This window comes from Salmo trutta, chromosome 27 (assembly GCF_901001165.1).
Source record: "Salmo trutta chromosome 27, fSalTru1.1, whole genome shotgun sequence".
In the NCBI taxonomy this organism is placed as follows: domain Eukaryota; kingdom Metazoa; phylum Chordata; class Actinopteri; order Salmoniformes; family Salmonidae; genus Salmo; species Salmo trutta.
Window position 1 is genome coordinate 16151270 of NC_042983.1, and position 17281 is coordinate 16168550.

Here is a 17281-nt window from a genome sequence, read left to right on the forward strand (position 1 = left end):
GGTGGCTATTTGAAGAATCTCAAATATAACATATTTTGATTTGTTTAACACTTTTTTTGGTTACTACATAATTCCATATGTGTTATTTCATCGTTTTGATGTCTTCACTATCATTTATACAATGTAGAAAATAGTAAAAATAAAGAGAACCCCTTGAATGAGTAGGTGTTCTAAAACTTTTGACAGGTAGTGTATGCCTATCCACTCCACCAAAGCATAGAATAGTAGCTATCCTGTGTGGAGAAATAAAGTAAGATCCCTACTTTTTGACAGTAGATGGTGCTCCCGTTTCAGTGTAGTTGTGAATATTGGCCTGTGGGCTCTCCAATAATTTTTCTCCTGTTCCAGGTGTTGCTGTTTGATTCCTTCCGGTCTCCGTACAGGAATTTCAACTGCATGACGTCAGTTATCCCGCTAACAAAGTTAGGCTACTGCAAAACTGAGCTGGGATATTAACCTTCCTTGGAAAATGTGATGGGATTTAGCGGACAATTTCCCTAGAACTGGATTGTAAGATTTTTGGATGCGTAGATTGAAAACACCCCATTGTAACTCATGCTGGATCACGATGAGAACTTTTTGAGATGAAAAAAAAATCGACGACACACAGCAATTAGTTATATGGAGGAACTGGAAGGTGAGCCGTCTAAACGTATTTCCCATTAAATTGTTAATTAGTTTAGCCTACATGTGGATAACAATGTGAAGGGAAGCCCAAGTTACATCGAGTAGGGGGGACGCACTATTTTCTGGACTTGGTCAATTTTCGACCTGATAGTGTTTACGTCAAATGAGAACTTGCTACAATGTATCTGATCATCATGACATACATAGTTACTTTCTAACTACGGCAATGATTCTGCCATCAACGTTCAGCTGGTTATGTTGAATTATACTATGTATTCTGCTCTCGAGTTCAATTCACTACCCCCTTTATATTTGTAAATATAGTCAATTATTACTATGCATACTACCCCTATTACTTGTTATTTTGGGACTTTACTGTTATTGATTGATGTAGGCTACTGCATTGAGGGGACTAGAATTTTGCTGCACGTTTTATACCTGCTGTAAACTGTTGAAATATGAAGAAATAAGATTTTACTCAAACTTGAATTTAACTTCTTGGATTCATTGGGCTTGTTTGAGTGGTAAAGCTGAAGCAACCAATAATTTACATATACACTAGAATTACTGATGGGGGCGCTGTGTTGAAGCCACCTTGCCTCCACCTTGGCAGTCCCCCACCATTGTACAAAAATATATTTTGGGAGCTATAGAAATGCATTTGTTAATATCTACATTTGTTTTTGCCACATTTATTCTATTAGACACCTTAATGCATACTTTTAAATGATATTATGTGAGCTAAAAATACAAAATATGTAAACATTTTCCATAAAGTATATTTTTTGGAGATTACTAATGTTACTGTCCCATCTACAACAAAAAAACTAAAATTCATGTAATTTGTCCTTGAAGCATTTGAAATACTGTATATTCCTATGGTGTACTGCTCCTACTGGGGAGTGCCAATATTGCCAAACGGTGGCTTCAAAGTATCTCAATGGCCAATACATAGCATCAGCAATCCAGGTTTTATATACCTAATTGGAAGCAACCTACTTCAGATGAAAGTCAAGGAGTGAAGTTGAGGGTGGTACATCTGTGACAGCCGAAAGTCGGACACTGATTGGTTTTCCAACAGCAAGGCTCAGTGCAACATGGCAGTGTTGCCATTGTTGATAAGCTTTTCTTTGTAATGTTGAAATAAACATGTCTCCAAACCCCATATCACACACTATAAATGTGTGTACATTGTACTATCAATTAGGGAGAGAGGGACTCGCATATCAATCGTTTGTACACTGTATACATTGCGGCAAAGTTGCTTCCTGTTTCAGTCATGTCCTGTTCGCGTGGGTCAAACAAAAACACTCTAATGATTGGTTGACAGTTATTGCCTCCCACAATGCAGGTAATGGCTGCAAGTTGCAGCTGGTGAGGGGCAACTGCAGAAAATTGCAGTCGACTTCATGACCATTGATCACATGGTTGTTGTAAAATTAATGCAGTCAACATTTAGGCGCAAGTCAGACAATTTTCATCCCCATAATGCAACACACTTTGAAAGGTCACCGACTTGACAAAAGTGAGCTGCTCGAACGCGCCCACTCAATTCTAAATCCCCCAGTTTTCCCACCATATTCATTGCATAGAGCTTGCTAGAGGTGTATTCATTACAGAAACATTTTTAAGATGCAAACAGAGGAAACAGGAAGGCACCTACCTGAATTTGTCCAATAGAAACTCTTGTTTGCGTTTTACATTTGGAGTAGGTCCCGTGTGGCTCGGTTGGTAGAGCATGGCACTTCCAACGCCAGGGTTGTGGGTTTGATTCCCATGGGGGACCAGTATGAAAAAGTATGCACTCACAACCCTGGCGTTGCAAGCGCCACTGTGTTGCTCTGGATAAGAGCATCTGCTAAATTAGATATATTTTTTTAAATGAGTTAAACGGTTTCTGTTGCAAAATGTTTTGCAACAGATAAAGCTTTGCAACAGAATCGGCATAATGATTACATCCCGGAAACGAGTTACCCCTGGTTCGTTCAGCCATTCCTATGGGGGAAATTAATGGGGTCTGAGGTTAACACGGGCTTAGATCTCTTCAGTAAGTTAACATTACCTTTATGAATTATGAAGCCTTTATGTGCTTGTTTTGTTTACATAAATGCTTCAAATTATGAAAATTTTACTTCAGCTGATGATTATCTCCTAGAACAAAACGTATAAGTTCTCCTAAGCCTGTATTTACCACAGACCTTATTTTCAGCATTTATCCCCCCAAAAACAATTCATTTCACCATAAGCTTTGGCCAGCGAGCCATGGCGGAGTTAGTGCCTACAAAAAGACGGCATTACTATTGCTCTCTATTGGAATGGAAGCGTCGTGGGTGCAGGCTTTTGTGAGAACAAAACTTTGGGAAAAGCTCAACGAAAGATCTTGTTTAAGAATGATGCGCAGGCTTGTCTGAAAGTTTTCCTTGTTACTTGAGAATCACTTATAGCCTTAACATTATAATGTAAACAGCCTATGTTCTACATAAACAGTAGCAGAGTTTCTCAACTCCACGATGTACATCACATCAATGGAGTTGCGACAAGTCTGGGCAAACTGTACCCTCAACTACATCGAGTCGCTGTCAGACCATTTTTTAAACTCTTTCCGTGTACCTATGTTTGTCGAGTGTAAAGGCACGCCTTTCTTTGTTTACTGAAATCTGTAGTTTTTGATAAAAGTAGAATTTTCTGAACCTCTGCCAAGGTTCCATTATTGGGATCTCTGCCAAATCCAACTGACAACTCTAACAATCAGGGCAAGCAGGGGTACAAGTATCAATCAAATGTATTTATAAAGCCCTCTTTACATCAGCCGATGTCACAAAGTGCTATACAGAAACCCAGCCTAAAACCCCAAACAGCAAGCAATGCAGATGTAGAAGCACGGTGGCTAGGAAAAACTCCCTAGAAAGGCAGGAACCTAGGAAGAAACCTGGAGAGGAACCAGGCTCCGAGGGGTGGCCAGTCCTCTTCTGGCTGTGCCGGGTGGAGATTATAATAGTACATGGTCATTAAGGCCTGTTTGTTCTTCAAGATGTTCAAACATTCATAGATGACCAGCAGGGTCAAATAATCACTGTGGTTGTAGAGGTTGCAACAGGTCAGTACCTCAGGAGTAAATATCAGTTGGCTTTTTATAGCCGAGCATTCAGCGTTCGAGACCGCAGGAGCGGTAGAGAGTCAAAAACAGCAGGTTCGAGACAAGGTAGCACGTCCGGTGAACAGGTCAGGGTTCCCTAGCCGCAGGCAGAACAGTTGAAACTGGAGCAGCTGCACAACCAAGTGGACTGGGGATAGCCAGGAGTCATCAGGCCAGGTATTCCTGAGGCATGATCCTAGGGTGCATACTTAAATTCATACAGGACACCAGAGAAGACAGGAGAATTACACCAGATGTAACAGACTAACCCTTGCCCCCCCGGCACAGAGTTTTGCAGCATAGATACTGGAGACTGAGATGGGTGGTTCGGGGGACACTTGCCCCGTCCGACGATACCCCCGGACAGGGCCAACCCGGCAGGATATAACTCCACCCACTTTGCCAAAGCACAGCCCCCACTAGAGGGATATCAACAGACCACCAATTTACTGCCCTGAGACAAGGCTGAGTATAGCCCAAAAATATCTCCTCCACAGCACAAGCTCAAAGGGGCGCAAAAACGTCTGTGACTCAACCCACTCAAGTGACGCACCCCTCCTAGGGATGGCATGGTAGAGCACTAGTAAGCCAGTGACCCATAATAGGGTCAGAGGCAGAGAATCCCAGTGGAGAGAGGAGAGCCGGCCAGGCAGAGACAGCAAGGGCAGTTTGTCGCTCCAGTGCCTTGCCGTTCACCTTCGCTACCCTGGGCCAGACTACACTCAATCATAGGACCTACTGAAAAGATTAGTCTTCAGTAAAGACTACAAGTGGTAGTGCCCGCTTGAAGTCGTAACTTCCTACTCCATTGGAAAACAGTGGATTATGGGGCATAGTTTGACAGATCACAAAATTAATCCCAAACTACGGATTTCAGCAAAGAAAGAACCACACCTTTACACAGGACAGATAGGTACACTGTCAGCGTTTTAAGAATTCTCATTTTTGCAAGTATCGTCTGACTGTGACACGATGTAGTTGGAGGTACAGTCCGCCCACACGCTTCAATTCCACTCCGTTGATGTGGTGTACAGTGCCTTCAGAAAGTATTCATACAGCATGACTTATTCCACATTTTGTTGTTACTACCTACATTAAAAAAAAATGTTTTTCTCATCTACAGACAATACCCCATAATGAGAAAGTAAAAACGTATTTTAAGAGATGTATTGAAAATGAAGTACAGAAATATTTAATTTGCGTAAGATTTCACGCCCTTGAGAATACAAGTTAGAATCACCTTTGGCAGCAATTACAGCTGTGAGCCTTTTGCACATTATAAAAACAAAAAATATTAAAGTTCTGTCAAGTTGGTTGTTGATCCTTGCTAGACAGCCGTTTTCAAGTCTTGCCGTAGACATTGAAGCAGATTTAAGTCAAAACTGTAATTAGGCCACTCAGGAACAGCAACTCCAGTGTACATTTGTTATTATCCTGCTGGAAGGTGAATTTGTCTCCCAGTGTCTGTTTGAAAGCAGACGGAAGCAGGTTTTCCTCTAGGATTTTGCATGTGCTTAGCTCTATTCCATTTCTTTGTATCCTAAATAACTCTAGTCCTTGCCGATGACAAGCATACCCATAACATGATGCAGCCACCACCACGGTTGAAAATATGAAGTGGTACTCAGTGATGTGTTGGATTTGCCCCAAACATAATACTTTGTCTAAAGGACATAAAGTACATTTCTTTGCCACTTTTTTTTGCAGTTTTATTAAAATCAGGATGCATGTTTTGGAATATTTTTTATTCTCTGCAGCTGGGTTCCCCAATTTCTTGGTTGTATTTGGCCCCCCAAGTTTTCATATTTTTTTTAAATTATTTTTTGGGGACATAAGACTAAAAACACCAGGAAATCAGCTCCAAGTGATTTTAATTTAGGGATTCTGTTCCCAAGTATTCCCACGCATAAAAGAGATGTGATCGTAAACAAATGTAAGACATTTTAAAATAAGATGTCAAATATTATAAATGTTTGGACTTCTTGCAGTCAATTTCCAGTCTACAAATGATTTATAATTATGTTCCAGCCCCCTGACCATCCGCTCAACAACAAAAATACGCCCACGGTTGAATCTAGTTGATGATCCCTGCTCTACATGCTTCCTCCTTTTCACACTGTCATTTAGGTTAGTATTGTGGAGTAACTACAATGTTGATCCATTATCAGTTTTCTCCTATTACAGCCATTAAACTATTTTAAATGTTTTATAGTCACTGTTGGCCTCATGGTGAAATCCCTGAGCTGTTTCCTTCCTCTCCGGCAACTGAGTTGGGAAGGACACCTGTATCTTCGTAGTGACTGGGTGTATTGATACACCATCCAAAGTCTAATTAATAAGTTCACCATGCTCAAAGGGATATTCAATGTATGTGTTTTTATTTTTACCCATCTACCAATAGGGGCCCTTCTTTGCAAGGCATTGGAAAACCTCCCTGGTCTTTGTTATTGAAATTCACTGCTTGACTGAGGGACCATACAGATTAATTGTATGTGTGGGGTACAGAGATGAGGTAGTCATACAAAAATCATGTTAAACACTATTTTTGCACACAGAGTGAGTCCAGGGAACCTTTTATGACTTGTTAAGCAAATGTTTACTCATGAACTTATTTAGGCTTGCCATAGCAAAGGGGTTGAATACTTATTGACTCGACATTTCAGCTTTGTAAAAAATGTCTAAAAGCATCATTTCACTTTGACGTTGTGTGTGTGTAGGCAGTGACACAAGATCAACATTTAATCAATTGTAAATTCAGTCTAACACAACAAAATGTGGAAAGAGTCAAGTGGTGTGAATACTTAAGGCACTATACATTGTGAATTAGAAAAACACAGCAACAAAAAAAACAGTACCCCTATAACCATGGTATTTTCAATTACTCCGAATTGCAAGTATTTCCCTATCTTCTTTCCTTAAGAAAAATGTGACTACAAAAAGAGTAAATAAAATATTATTTGTTACATGCTTCGTAAACAACAGGTGTGGACTAAGTGAGATGCTTACTTACAGGCCCTTCCCAACAATGCAGAGAAATAATAGCATGATAAATACACAATGAGTACCGATAGCTTGGCTATAAACACGGGGTACGAGTCAATGTGCAAAGGTACGAGGTAATTGAGGGTGGTATGTACAGTTGAAGTCAGAAGTTTACATACACCTTAGCCAAATACATTTAAGCTCTTTTTCACAATTCCTGACATTTTAATCCTAGTAAAAATTCCCTGCCTTAGGTCAGTTAGAATCACCACTTTTATTTTAAGAATGTGAAATGTCAGAATAATAGTAGTGATTTTATTTCTTTCATCACATTCCCAGTGGGTCAGAAGTTTACATACACTCAATTAGTATTTGGTAGCCTTGCCTTTAAATTGTTTAGGTCAAATGTTTCGGGTAGCCTTCCACAAGCTTCCCACAATAAGTTGGGTGAATTTTGGCCCATTCCTCCTGACGGAGCTGGTGTAACTGAGTCAGGTTTGTAGGCCTCCTTGCTCGCGCACGCTTTTTCAGTTGTCCTTAAGCCATTTTGCCTCAACTTTGGAAGTATGCTTGGGGTCGTTGTCCATTTGGAAGACCCATTTGCGACCAAGCTTTAATGTCTTGAGCTTCAATATATCCACATCATTTTCTTTCCTCATGACGCCATCTATTTTGTGAAGTGCACCAGTCCCTGCTGCAGCAAAGAACCCCCACAACATGATGCTGCCACCCCCGTGCTTCACAGTTGGAATGGTGTTCTTCGGCTTGCAAGCCTCCCACTTGTTCCTCCAAACATAATGATAGTCGTTATGTCCAAACAGTTCTATTTTTGTTTCATCAGACCAGAGGACATTTCTCCAAAAAGTATGATCTTTGTCCCCATTGTGCAGTTGCAAACTATAGTCTGGCTTTTTTTATGGTGGTTTTGGAGCAGTGGCTTCTTCCTTGCTGAGCGGCATTTGAGGTTTTGTCGATATAAGACTGGTTTTACTGTGGATGTAGATGCTTTTGTACCTGTTTCCTCCAGCATCTTCACAAGGTCCTTTGCTGTTGTTCTGGGATTGATTTGCACTTTTCGCACCAAAGTACGTTCATCTCTAGGTGACGCGTCTCCTTCCTGAGCGGTATGACGTCTGCGTGGTCCCATGGTGTTTATACTTGCATACTATTGTTTGTACAGATGAATGTGGTAACTTCAGGCATTTGGAAATTGCTCCCAAGGATGAACCAGACTTGTTGAGGTCTACAATTCTTTTTTCTGAGGTCTTGGCTGATTTTCTTTTTGATTTTCCCATGATGTCAAGCAAAGAGGAGCTGAGTTTGAATGTAGGCCTTGAAATACATCCACAGGTACACCATTTTCTGGAATTTTCCAAGCTGTTTAAAGGCATAGTCAACTTAGTGCATGTAAACTTCTGACCCACTGGAATTGTGATACAGTGAAATAATCTGTCTGTAAACAATTGTTGGGAAAATTAGTTGTCATGCACAAAGTAATGTCCTAACCGACTTGCCAAAACTGTAGTTTGTGAACAAGAAATTTGTGGAGTGGTTGAGAAACGAGTTTTAATGACTACAACCTAAGTGTATGTAAACTTCCGACTTCAACTGTGCGTAAACACTACATGGTCAAAAGTATGTGGACCAACCTTCAAATGAGTGAATTTGGCTATTTCAGCCACACCCATTGCTGACAGGTGTATGAAATCGAGCACACACCCATGCAATCTCAATAGACAAACACTGGCAGTAGAATGCCTGTAAATGAAGAGCTTAGTAACTTTCAACGTGGCGTCGTCATAGAATGCCACCTTTCCAACTAGTCAGTTTCTCAAATTTCTGCCCTGCTAGAGCTGCCATGGCCAACTGTAAGTGCTATTATTGTGACGTGGAAACGTCTAGGAGCAGCAATGGCTCAGCCGCAAAGTGGTAGGCCACACAAGCACTCACAGAACAGGACCGCCGGGTGCTGAAGCGCATAACCCATAAAAATCATCTGTCCTCGGTTGCAACACTCACTACCGAGTTCCAAACTGCCTCTGGAAGTAACGGCAGCACAAGAACTGTTCGTCTGGAGCTTCTACTCTGACGCAGTAGAAACACGTTCTTTGGAGTGGTGAGTCACGCTTCACCACCTGGCAGTCCGACGGACTAATCTGTATTTAGGGGATGCCAGGAGAACGCTACTTGCCCCAATGCATAGTGCCAACTGTAAAGTTTGGTGGAGGAGGAGTAATGGTCTGGGGTTGTTTTTCATGGTTCGGGCTAGGCCCCTTTGTTCCAGTGAAGGGAAATCTCTACAGCATACAACGGCTTTCTAGACGATTCTGTGCTTCCAACTTTGTGGCAACAGTTTGGGGAAGGCCCTTTCCTGTTTCAGCATGACAATGCCCCCGTACACAAAGCGAGGTCCATACAGAAATGGATTGTTGAGATCAGTGTGTAAGAACTTGACTGGCCTGCACAAAGCCCTGACCTCAACCCCATCGAACACCTTTGGGATGAATTAGAATGCAGACTGCAAGCCAGGCCTAATCGCCTGACATTGGTGCCCAACCTCACTAATGGCCTTTTGGCTGAATTGAAACAAGTCTCCGCAGCAATGTTCCAACGTCTAGTGAAAAGCCATCCCAGAAGAGTGGAGGCTGTTATAGCAGCAAATGGGAGACCAACTCCATATTAATGTCCATGATTTTGGAATGAGATGTTCGACGAGCAGGTGTCCACATACTTTTGGCCATGTAGCGTAGGTAGGGGTAAAGTGACTAGGCAACAGGATAGATAATTAACAGTAGCAGCAGCGTATGTAATTAGTCAAAATGGTCAATGCAGATAGTCCATATAGCTATTTGGCTAACTATTTAAGTTTTATTGCCTGGGGGTTCAGGGGTCCTTTTGGTTCCAGACTTGGTGCATCAGTACCGCTTGCTGTGTAGTAACAAAACATACTATGACTTGGTTGGCTAGAGTCTTTGACAATTTTTAAGGGCCTTCCTCTGAAACTACCTGGTATAGAGGTCCTGGGTGGCAGGGAGCTCTGCCCCAGTGATGTACTGTGCCGTACTCACTACCCTCTGTAGTGCCTTGCGGTCAAATGTCAAGCAGTTGCCATACCAAGCGGTGATGCAGCCAGTCAAGATGCTCTCAATGGTGCAGCTGTAGAACCTTTTGAGGATCTGAGGGCCCATGACAATTATTTTCAGCCTCCTGAGGGGAAATGGCTCACATCAACATCATGACTCACATGTATGAGTCACACCTTTGTTCAGTCAACAAAACATATTCAGAAATTTGTTGCTACTGTGATTTTACTTTTATGGATGGACAGAGTATGCTTTTCCTTTAATGAAATCCTTGAACCCACAGGTACACATGGACGCCACTGTGCGGGATGCGGGGAAGCGATTCAAGATGCATTCAATGTGAAGGTTCTGCAAGGAACTTGGCACAATACCTGTTTTCAGTAAGTCATACTTTTAAATGTGGATTTCAGTTATATTCACTGTTTAATTTATTTAATTGACAACTTATTGTAGGACTCACGTGCTGTCTGCAATAGGCATTAGAACGGTTTTGACATTAAATAAGCAGCATTGAAGTCAATAGAGACAATGGACTGTTTTGCTGGTCAACATACAGCTTTTGACAATTTCAGGGATTCTGTATGCACCTGTTTAGAAATGGACTTGTGGGTAGTCCTACAGAATTCTACCTGTCCTGTGGAATGTTTTATTATCATTTTGGGCAGGAATGTCTCTGTTCAGTGTTCAAACTATTCTACAGTAACGCAGAACTCCATTACAGTACTTATTGAAAATCTAGTCAGTCAAATCCCATTTGCTGATGCCACCATTCATTTTTTTTTTTCTTCTTCAAACCATTGTATTTAGAAGTTAGTACAACAAGTTAACAAATATCTACCACCTCAAAGTTGTTATCCTTTTGCCTTTTTAAAGGTGGAAAATAATAGTCATGAGGCATTACTCGCACATGAATTTGCGTGGGTCACAGGGACACAGAGGATCCCACCAGCTCTCTCTCCGGCCTTGAGGACTTTGGCCCTGGCAGATTCTCTTCGTCCTGTGGCTTAGTCATTGTCAGGATTGAGACTGTCTGGCATTCTCCGATCACTGGCCCCCAGTGACAACCCTCTAGACTTGGGCTGAACAGAGGTCAATACGATAGGACCTATGTACAGACGCTCAAACAAACAAAAAATGTTTAGCTCCCAAAGCTCTCTTTGTGAAATACGATCACTCAGGTTTTCTTTTCCCAGAAGCGACTGTATAGATATGATGATGATGGTGCTTCAGTTAGATAAGCAGTCCAAGAGTCATGGTCTAGATGATTATGCGACCCACAGCGTTTTTGTGGAATGGGAAGTTGGGATTGAGGGCAGAGTCACAGCAGCTCTGTTCATATAATGAGGAGAGGGAGTGTATTTCTCACTCACTGTGCCCATCCAGCACACAACGTGACGTAACACAAATGAAAGAATAGAACTGAATAAAGTAGAGCTGTTTTTCTAGAGCTCTGAATTCCCCCTGAATATAATAAATTGTAACTTAAAAAAAAAAGGAATAAAGCCTAAGAGGACGCCAAATTCACGTCATATCATTTCCGAGTACGTCTCCCTTGGGTAGAAGGGGCTTGAAATCTGTGAGTGTTCCTTAGCCCAAGCACTCAAATTTCAAACAAAGCTTTTCAGCAACAGTGTCCTTGTATAACCCAGGATTTGTGTCTCTTTCTCTATTTCTATAATGGCTCTTTTCTAGAACCATGGAACCTTGTCAGTTCAAAAGCCAAGTCCTTGATACAGCTGTGCAATTCTCGCTCTCTTGCTGTCAGTCTGTCTGGGCATTTCCATGCAAAAAGCCCCATGAGCACTTAACATGCAAAGTTCATAGGAGAACATCCAATTTCGTGAATAATGAAAGCTAAGAGTATTCTTTTTCAAATGTTTTATTATTAAGGCATATACATTTTTCAACCATTTTCCACCCTAAAAATCTGGATTATGTAAAGGCTTTGATTTCTGGTCTAACATATGGAAAAGGGGTCTGAGAAAACATCTAGCAGAAAGTAAAATTTCACATTTCTCTCCCTCATGAAAAGGGAGGGTAATGGAAGTTCACAGAAGTAACAAGGTAGACCTACTAATTAGTTACTGTTTTTACTGATTTAAAATTTGGTTTGATTTAAAATTAGTCATTCTGTTACTAAATCGGTAACAGGAGTGTAAGAACAGCAAGAGTATAAAAACAGTCTGGACAATCTCTCCCTGTCTTTCTTCTCTCTAGTTAATATCACTGACACCTACCCTTGAGCCCCCTCTCTTTCCATTTACTGTAACTAGCCCTCTCACCCGCTGAGCACAGACTGACACCGGACGTCCATGGAAGTTGCAATTTGGTCAGTCCAAATTTTAACCAATCATAGACGTCTGTTTCACAAGTTTGGACAGTACAGTAAAGAAAAGTATAGTACTGTACAGTGAAGAGTAGAGTATCGGTCAGTACAATACTGTAGAGTTTAGTACCATAGAGCATGCTAGAGTACAGTATATTTTACTGTTATGTACTCTGCTGTGCTGTACTCTACTGTGCTCTGCTGTACTGTGATGTCCAAACTTTTTAAATAGAAAAATCTGTCTCTGCGTCATTCTGTTATCGTGGAATTGCCCCTTTGTCTCTCTCTCCCTCTTCCCTCCTCCTCCTCCTCTGTTTCTGCCCAAGACCACCTCAGTAATTTTGTGTGAAATGAACTCTTTAGATGGAGCATCTGCTTTGGGAAAAACCTCCATCGAGCCAGACTACCGTACTGATGCTCAGCCAAGTGTGCTGGAGTTCAGCCCTCAGCAGTCAGACCCCCTGGCCCCAAATCTGCCTGTTTTTCTGGTCATTTGAGACCAAAAAAAGTCCTGTTTTTGAAAAATGTTGTACACACATTTTGTCCATGGAGTACAGAATTCCTTTCACACTCCGTGTGGGACATTGTCAAACTTTAAAGCAACTACAGTAGTTTCCTTTTCCATGTTACCCCTCCCGCTCCGTTCTATTGTGCACACAGAGCCCTGCACCTCCCCCAAGTTGTGCAGCATTGTGAAAGGCTGACGTTATCCCTGTTCCAGTGAAGCTGACATTCAGATGAATGTATAGGTTAAGACTAGACTAGACAGTGTGTGTGCCCCGCTGCCGCATTCCTAGACAGCGATTCAGAGTCGTGGGCCCGCTGCTCCCGACACTGCACAGAGTCCTTTGTTTTTCCCAGGGAAAACTGGATTTTGGGTTGTCCCAAAGGACTGTCCTTTATGAGTCAATGTTAGTCCTCTAAAAGAGGTGAAGCCTTCTGGCTCAAGTCATAATGATAGTACTTTCCCCTTGTTAATTGTCTGTGGGGTCCAATAATGTAACATTGATGTGTTTGACTTGAACTGTTATTCTCTGTTCACATTGGTTGCCTTCTGAAATGAAAATGTGCTTTCACTTAGCCAATGATCTGGTGGCCACTGCTCTGGCTGGTTTGCTTTAGTATGGTTACTCATGAGTCCCTTAATAACAGCCAGACCTGCATTGACCAATACCAACCATGAGTGCAATGTGTGCTATTGTGTTCTTGATATGCTCTTATTAAATCTGGTCTTAGTTGGCTAACATTGAAAGTTGTACAAGCAGTCCATTAATACATTTGATAAAGTTTGAGAGGTTTCAGGTTAAGTTCCGTGTTATGGCATCTTGAACTAGTGTTTCTTGTTTGCATTACTACGACACTGCTTCCCCATAGGCCTAGTGCTTAGTGTCAGTTTTCATCATAGAAAACTTCAGTATGGATTCTAGTACACTCCAACAAAAGGCATTAAAGTTGGCCTTCCACTGGTATAGTGGAATTGAGGAAATGGAATAAGTAATGTTTGCCCGTTGGTGTTTGTTCATAGCATTGTTGGAGGACCAGTCCTTCCTCTCACCTGAGACAGATTTTTCTCTTTTTTTTTGTCTCCTTCTTGGATAAGAAATGGCACCAGTGTTGTTTACGCTGCTGATTGAGGTGTTTGTAAGGTCAGATGGTCTAAAGACCAAAACAAAGATTATTTCTTCAGGGACACGACTGTGTAATCTTCAGTTATCCGTCATCCCCTACACTGGGATTGACAAACCAATGTTTCTCATGAGGTATTGGGTTGTTTTGGAATGACAGGGAGGGAGGACACGGTGACTCAACAGGGACCAGCCAAGGTTACTTTGTTCAGTGTTCCAGTGAATGTTGGTTTCCCTGCAGCATACCTGGAGCCCCTGTGAGACTCGTCTGTCTGAGGCGAGACATTCTTCACACTTGTCGCGTGTGTGTTTGTCAGTGTAGTTCGGCGTTGCCTCCTGTTTGTTTGTTTGTTTCCGTGACTGTTATAAAAACACTCACAATGATTGCAGAGGGGCTGATCACAAATACTCGCATACAGTGCACGCCTAGCAAACAGACAGCCATGAGTACACAGGCAGTATTCAGGTTTACAATCACATACAGTAGGACACTACTACTGACCACAGATTGGCTAGCAGACTAAACTGTTGCTCACAGAGGAGGAAAAAGACTAGTGTTTTTAAAATGCACTTCCTTTTTTGTCACTTGTTTAGTCTCGTTTTGTAACCAGGCTGTATGGTCTCGTCAACATTCTGTCAGACAAAAGGCCCTAATTGGGCATAATGCCAAGTTCGGCCATTCCAAGGGCAGCGTTCCCTATTCCATACAGCGCTCCCCTCACTAATGTGATCTTTATCTGGACAGCCTTTCAGACCACCTCTGCTCTTCCACATCATCCCTCTGTGCACAGGAAGGCCCAGAAACCTCTTTCACTCTTTTCCTGCTTACCTATTCTTGCTTTCATTTCTGTGTGTAGGCTGTATTTCCTCACATGATGTACCAGAAGCTATTAACCACCTCCGTAAGGTTTACCCAGTAATAAACATTGTGTTAAAGAACGAACCATTGTAAAAGGGAATTAACTTTCCTAATCTCCAGGAGTGGATTGTCTCTCCAAAGGCTGAACAATTGGGGTTATCTCTACTGCAGGGTTCAGAGATCACTGTGATCCAGGGTTGTGGGTTCGAATCCCACGGGGGGCCAGTACAATTTTTTATTAATTTTTTAATTATTTTTTTTATGTATGAAATGTATGCATTCACTACTGTAAGTCGCTCTGGATAAGAGCGTCTGCTAAATGACTAAAATGTCAATGTAATCCACAGACCCAGGCCAGCAGTGGGCAAAACTACAGCAAATCCCCAGACAGGCAGGTGGTTGGCATATTTGTTAAGACTGTTACCTCAGTGTTTGTCTGTTGCCAGTGTACCGACTGTTCTCCAGATGTATATCAGTCAGTATGCAGAACTGGCAAGCTCTTCTTCACAGGGAGCTGTCTAAGTGGGCTGCCAGATTAGTGGCTTCATCTCTTTGACAGAGGTGTAGAATTGATTGTGTGCCTGACACAGCTTAACCTGGTGCCACCATTTTGCATAACCTGTGAAACTTTCGGAAGGTGCGCTCATAGCCTGAAGGTGCTCTCTCTGCAACTTCAGCATTCCTAACTCTCTGAACGTTTCGTGACTAAGTCCGAGCCATACTTTTCTGCCCGATTTCACTCCAGTCAAGGATGTGGATCAATCTGCTCTTGAGTAGTGGCATGGCAGGATAATTGGTCGAATCATTGTATTAACCACAATTTAAGTTGATACCCCTTCACCAGGCTGTAGATGGTTGTCAGGGTTTCCGTCAGAAAGGTGCTGCAGCCTCTCCAGAAACATCTGGAACACATTAAGATGCTGGAATGTGGCTGTGGAGGGGGAGGGCTGAGGGCGGTGTTTGGTGTTGGTTGCTGGTGTTTAGTACCAGGTTAATGACCATTGTTTCCCACCGTCTACTGCTTATCGCTTCATTCTTCTCTGAAACCACATCCCTCAGGTAGACACTGTGTGTGTAGTCACTAGTCACCCTGTTCTCAGTGCTGCCCACCTTGTGCTGGAGCACACCAATGAGACGTGGCATGTCTCAGGAACAAGGTAGCCGACTTCTTCTTCGTACCTGACGATCAGAGACGAGTACATACCGTCATTCTAAAGAAAGGCCTGAAGCAACCGCTGCACTCCAGTGCAACATGGGAGTGGAAAGTATTATGTTCACCAGTGTAATTTCTCACACGATGAATGGCTTCTGCTGCACTGTGTCTGTGCCAGTTCCTCTCATTAAAGGACACTTTCACCTCCACACTCACTTTGTTGGTTGAGGTTTGGTGGAGGGGAAGTGTACAGACAAGTCTAACTGTTTGGGCGTTGGTTAAACTATTTCCAATGTTACCTGACTTCGATCACACACTAAGCATATTTTGTCTTTGTCAAATGCTGTTTTCTTTCAGGGTCTTTTGCTAGGTATTTCTGCTCTAGCTTTGTGTCTTGTTTATTTGTTTCTATATGTGTATGTCAAATCTCTCAGCTCAGTCAACACGTGAACGCTCACAGACTCCTCCATTGTTTGAGAGTGGACTCTCTGCTCAATAGGAATCTTTCAGGAATCTAACACAAGCCTTTGAGATTGTCAACTTGTGTTTGAAATGATGCACCCAGGCTTTGTAGTGAGTCTCCTTTGAATCGCCTTGAAACAGATTGCTTTACGCTTGATATGGTCTCTGCTGAAAGGATGTCTGCCCACTCTACTCCCTTCATTTCCTGCAGGTCATGAAGTGTGTTTTCCCATCCACAGGTGCTCGGAATGCTGTGACCACCTGACCAACTGGTACTATGAGAAGAATGGCAAGCTGTACTGCCGTAAACACTACTGGGAGAAGTTTGGGGAGCTGTGTCACGGCTGTTCTCTGCTCATGATTGGACCTGCCATGGTAATTTGCTCCGCTCCATCCTCCTCACCTCACTTGTCAGTAAATGCTGAGACTACGGTTTGTCGTTTCCAAACACACATAATCTCAGTCTGATCCGTGCTATCTCTGTGTGAAATCAAGATGAACCCTGATTGGCCCAGGATCAAGAGTATCAGGTATTATAATGCAGTAGGCTTCTAGCTTGGTTCACTTAGATCTCATGGAACATGAAGAGGACAGTGTTGGCGAAGAACCGTTATTAACTGTGTGGTTCCAGCCCTGAGTGCTGATTGGCTGGTAGCCGTGGTATATCAGACCATATACCCCGGGTATGACAAAACATTTTATTACATTGGTAACCAGTTTATAATAGCAATAAGACACCTTGGGGGTTTGTGGTATATGGCCAATATACCACGGCTAAGGGCTGTATCCAGGTACTCCGCGATGCGTTGTGCTTAACAGCCCTTAGCCGTGGTATATTGGCCATATACCACACCCCCTCGGGCCTTATTGCTTAGTTATAAACTGGGTGGTTAGAGCCCTGAATGCTGATTGGCTGACAGCCGTGGTATATCAGACCGTATACCACGGGTATGACAAAACATTTATTTTTACTGCTCTAATTACATTGGTAACCAGTTTATAATAGCAATAAGGCACCTTGGGGGTTT

The 17281-nt window shown here is 42.4% G+C and overlaps 1 protein-coding gene across 1 annotated transcript in view; it reads left to right on the forward strand.

Moving 5' to 3' along the window:
- Nucleotides 1-359: 359 nt before the first annotated feature.
- Nucleotides 360-17281, forward strand: part of LOC115164436 (LIM domain kinase 2) — a 34863-nt gene continuing 17941 nt past the window's right edge. The window contains exons 1-3 of the mRNA XM_029716899.1: nucleotides 360-637; nucleotides 10112-10208; nucleotides 16493-16628. Of these exons, the coding sequence (XP_029572759.1) occupies nucleotides 622-637; nucleotides 10112-10208; nucleotides 16493-16628 (249 nt within the window). The 5' untranslated portion in view covers nucleotides 360-621. The remainder of the gene's footprint in view (nucleotides 638-10111; nucleotides 10209-16492; nucleotides 16629-17281) is intronic.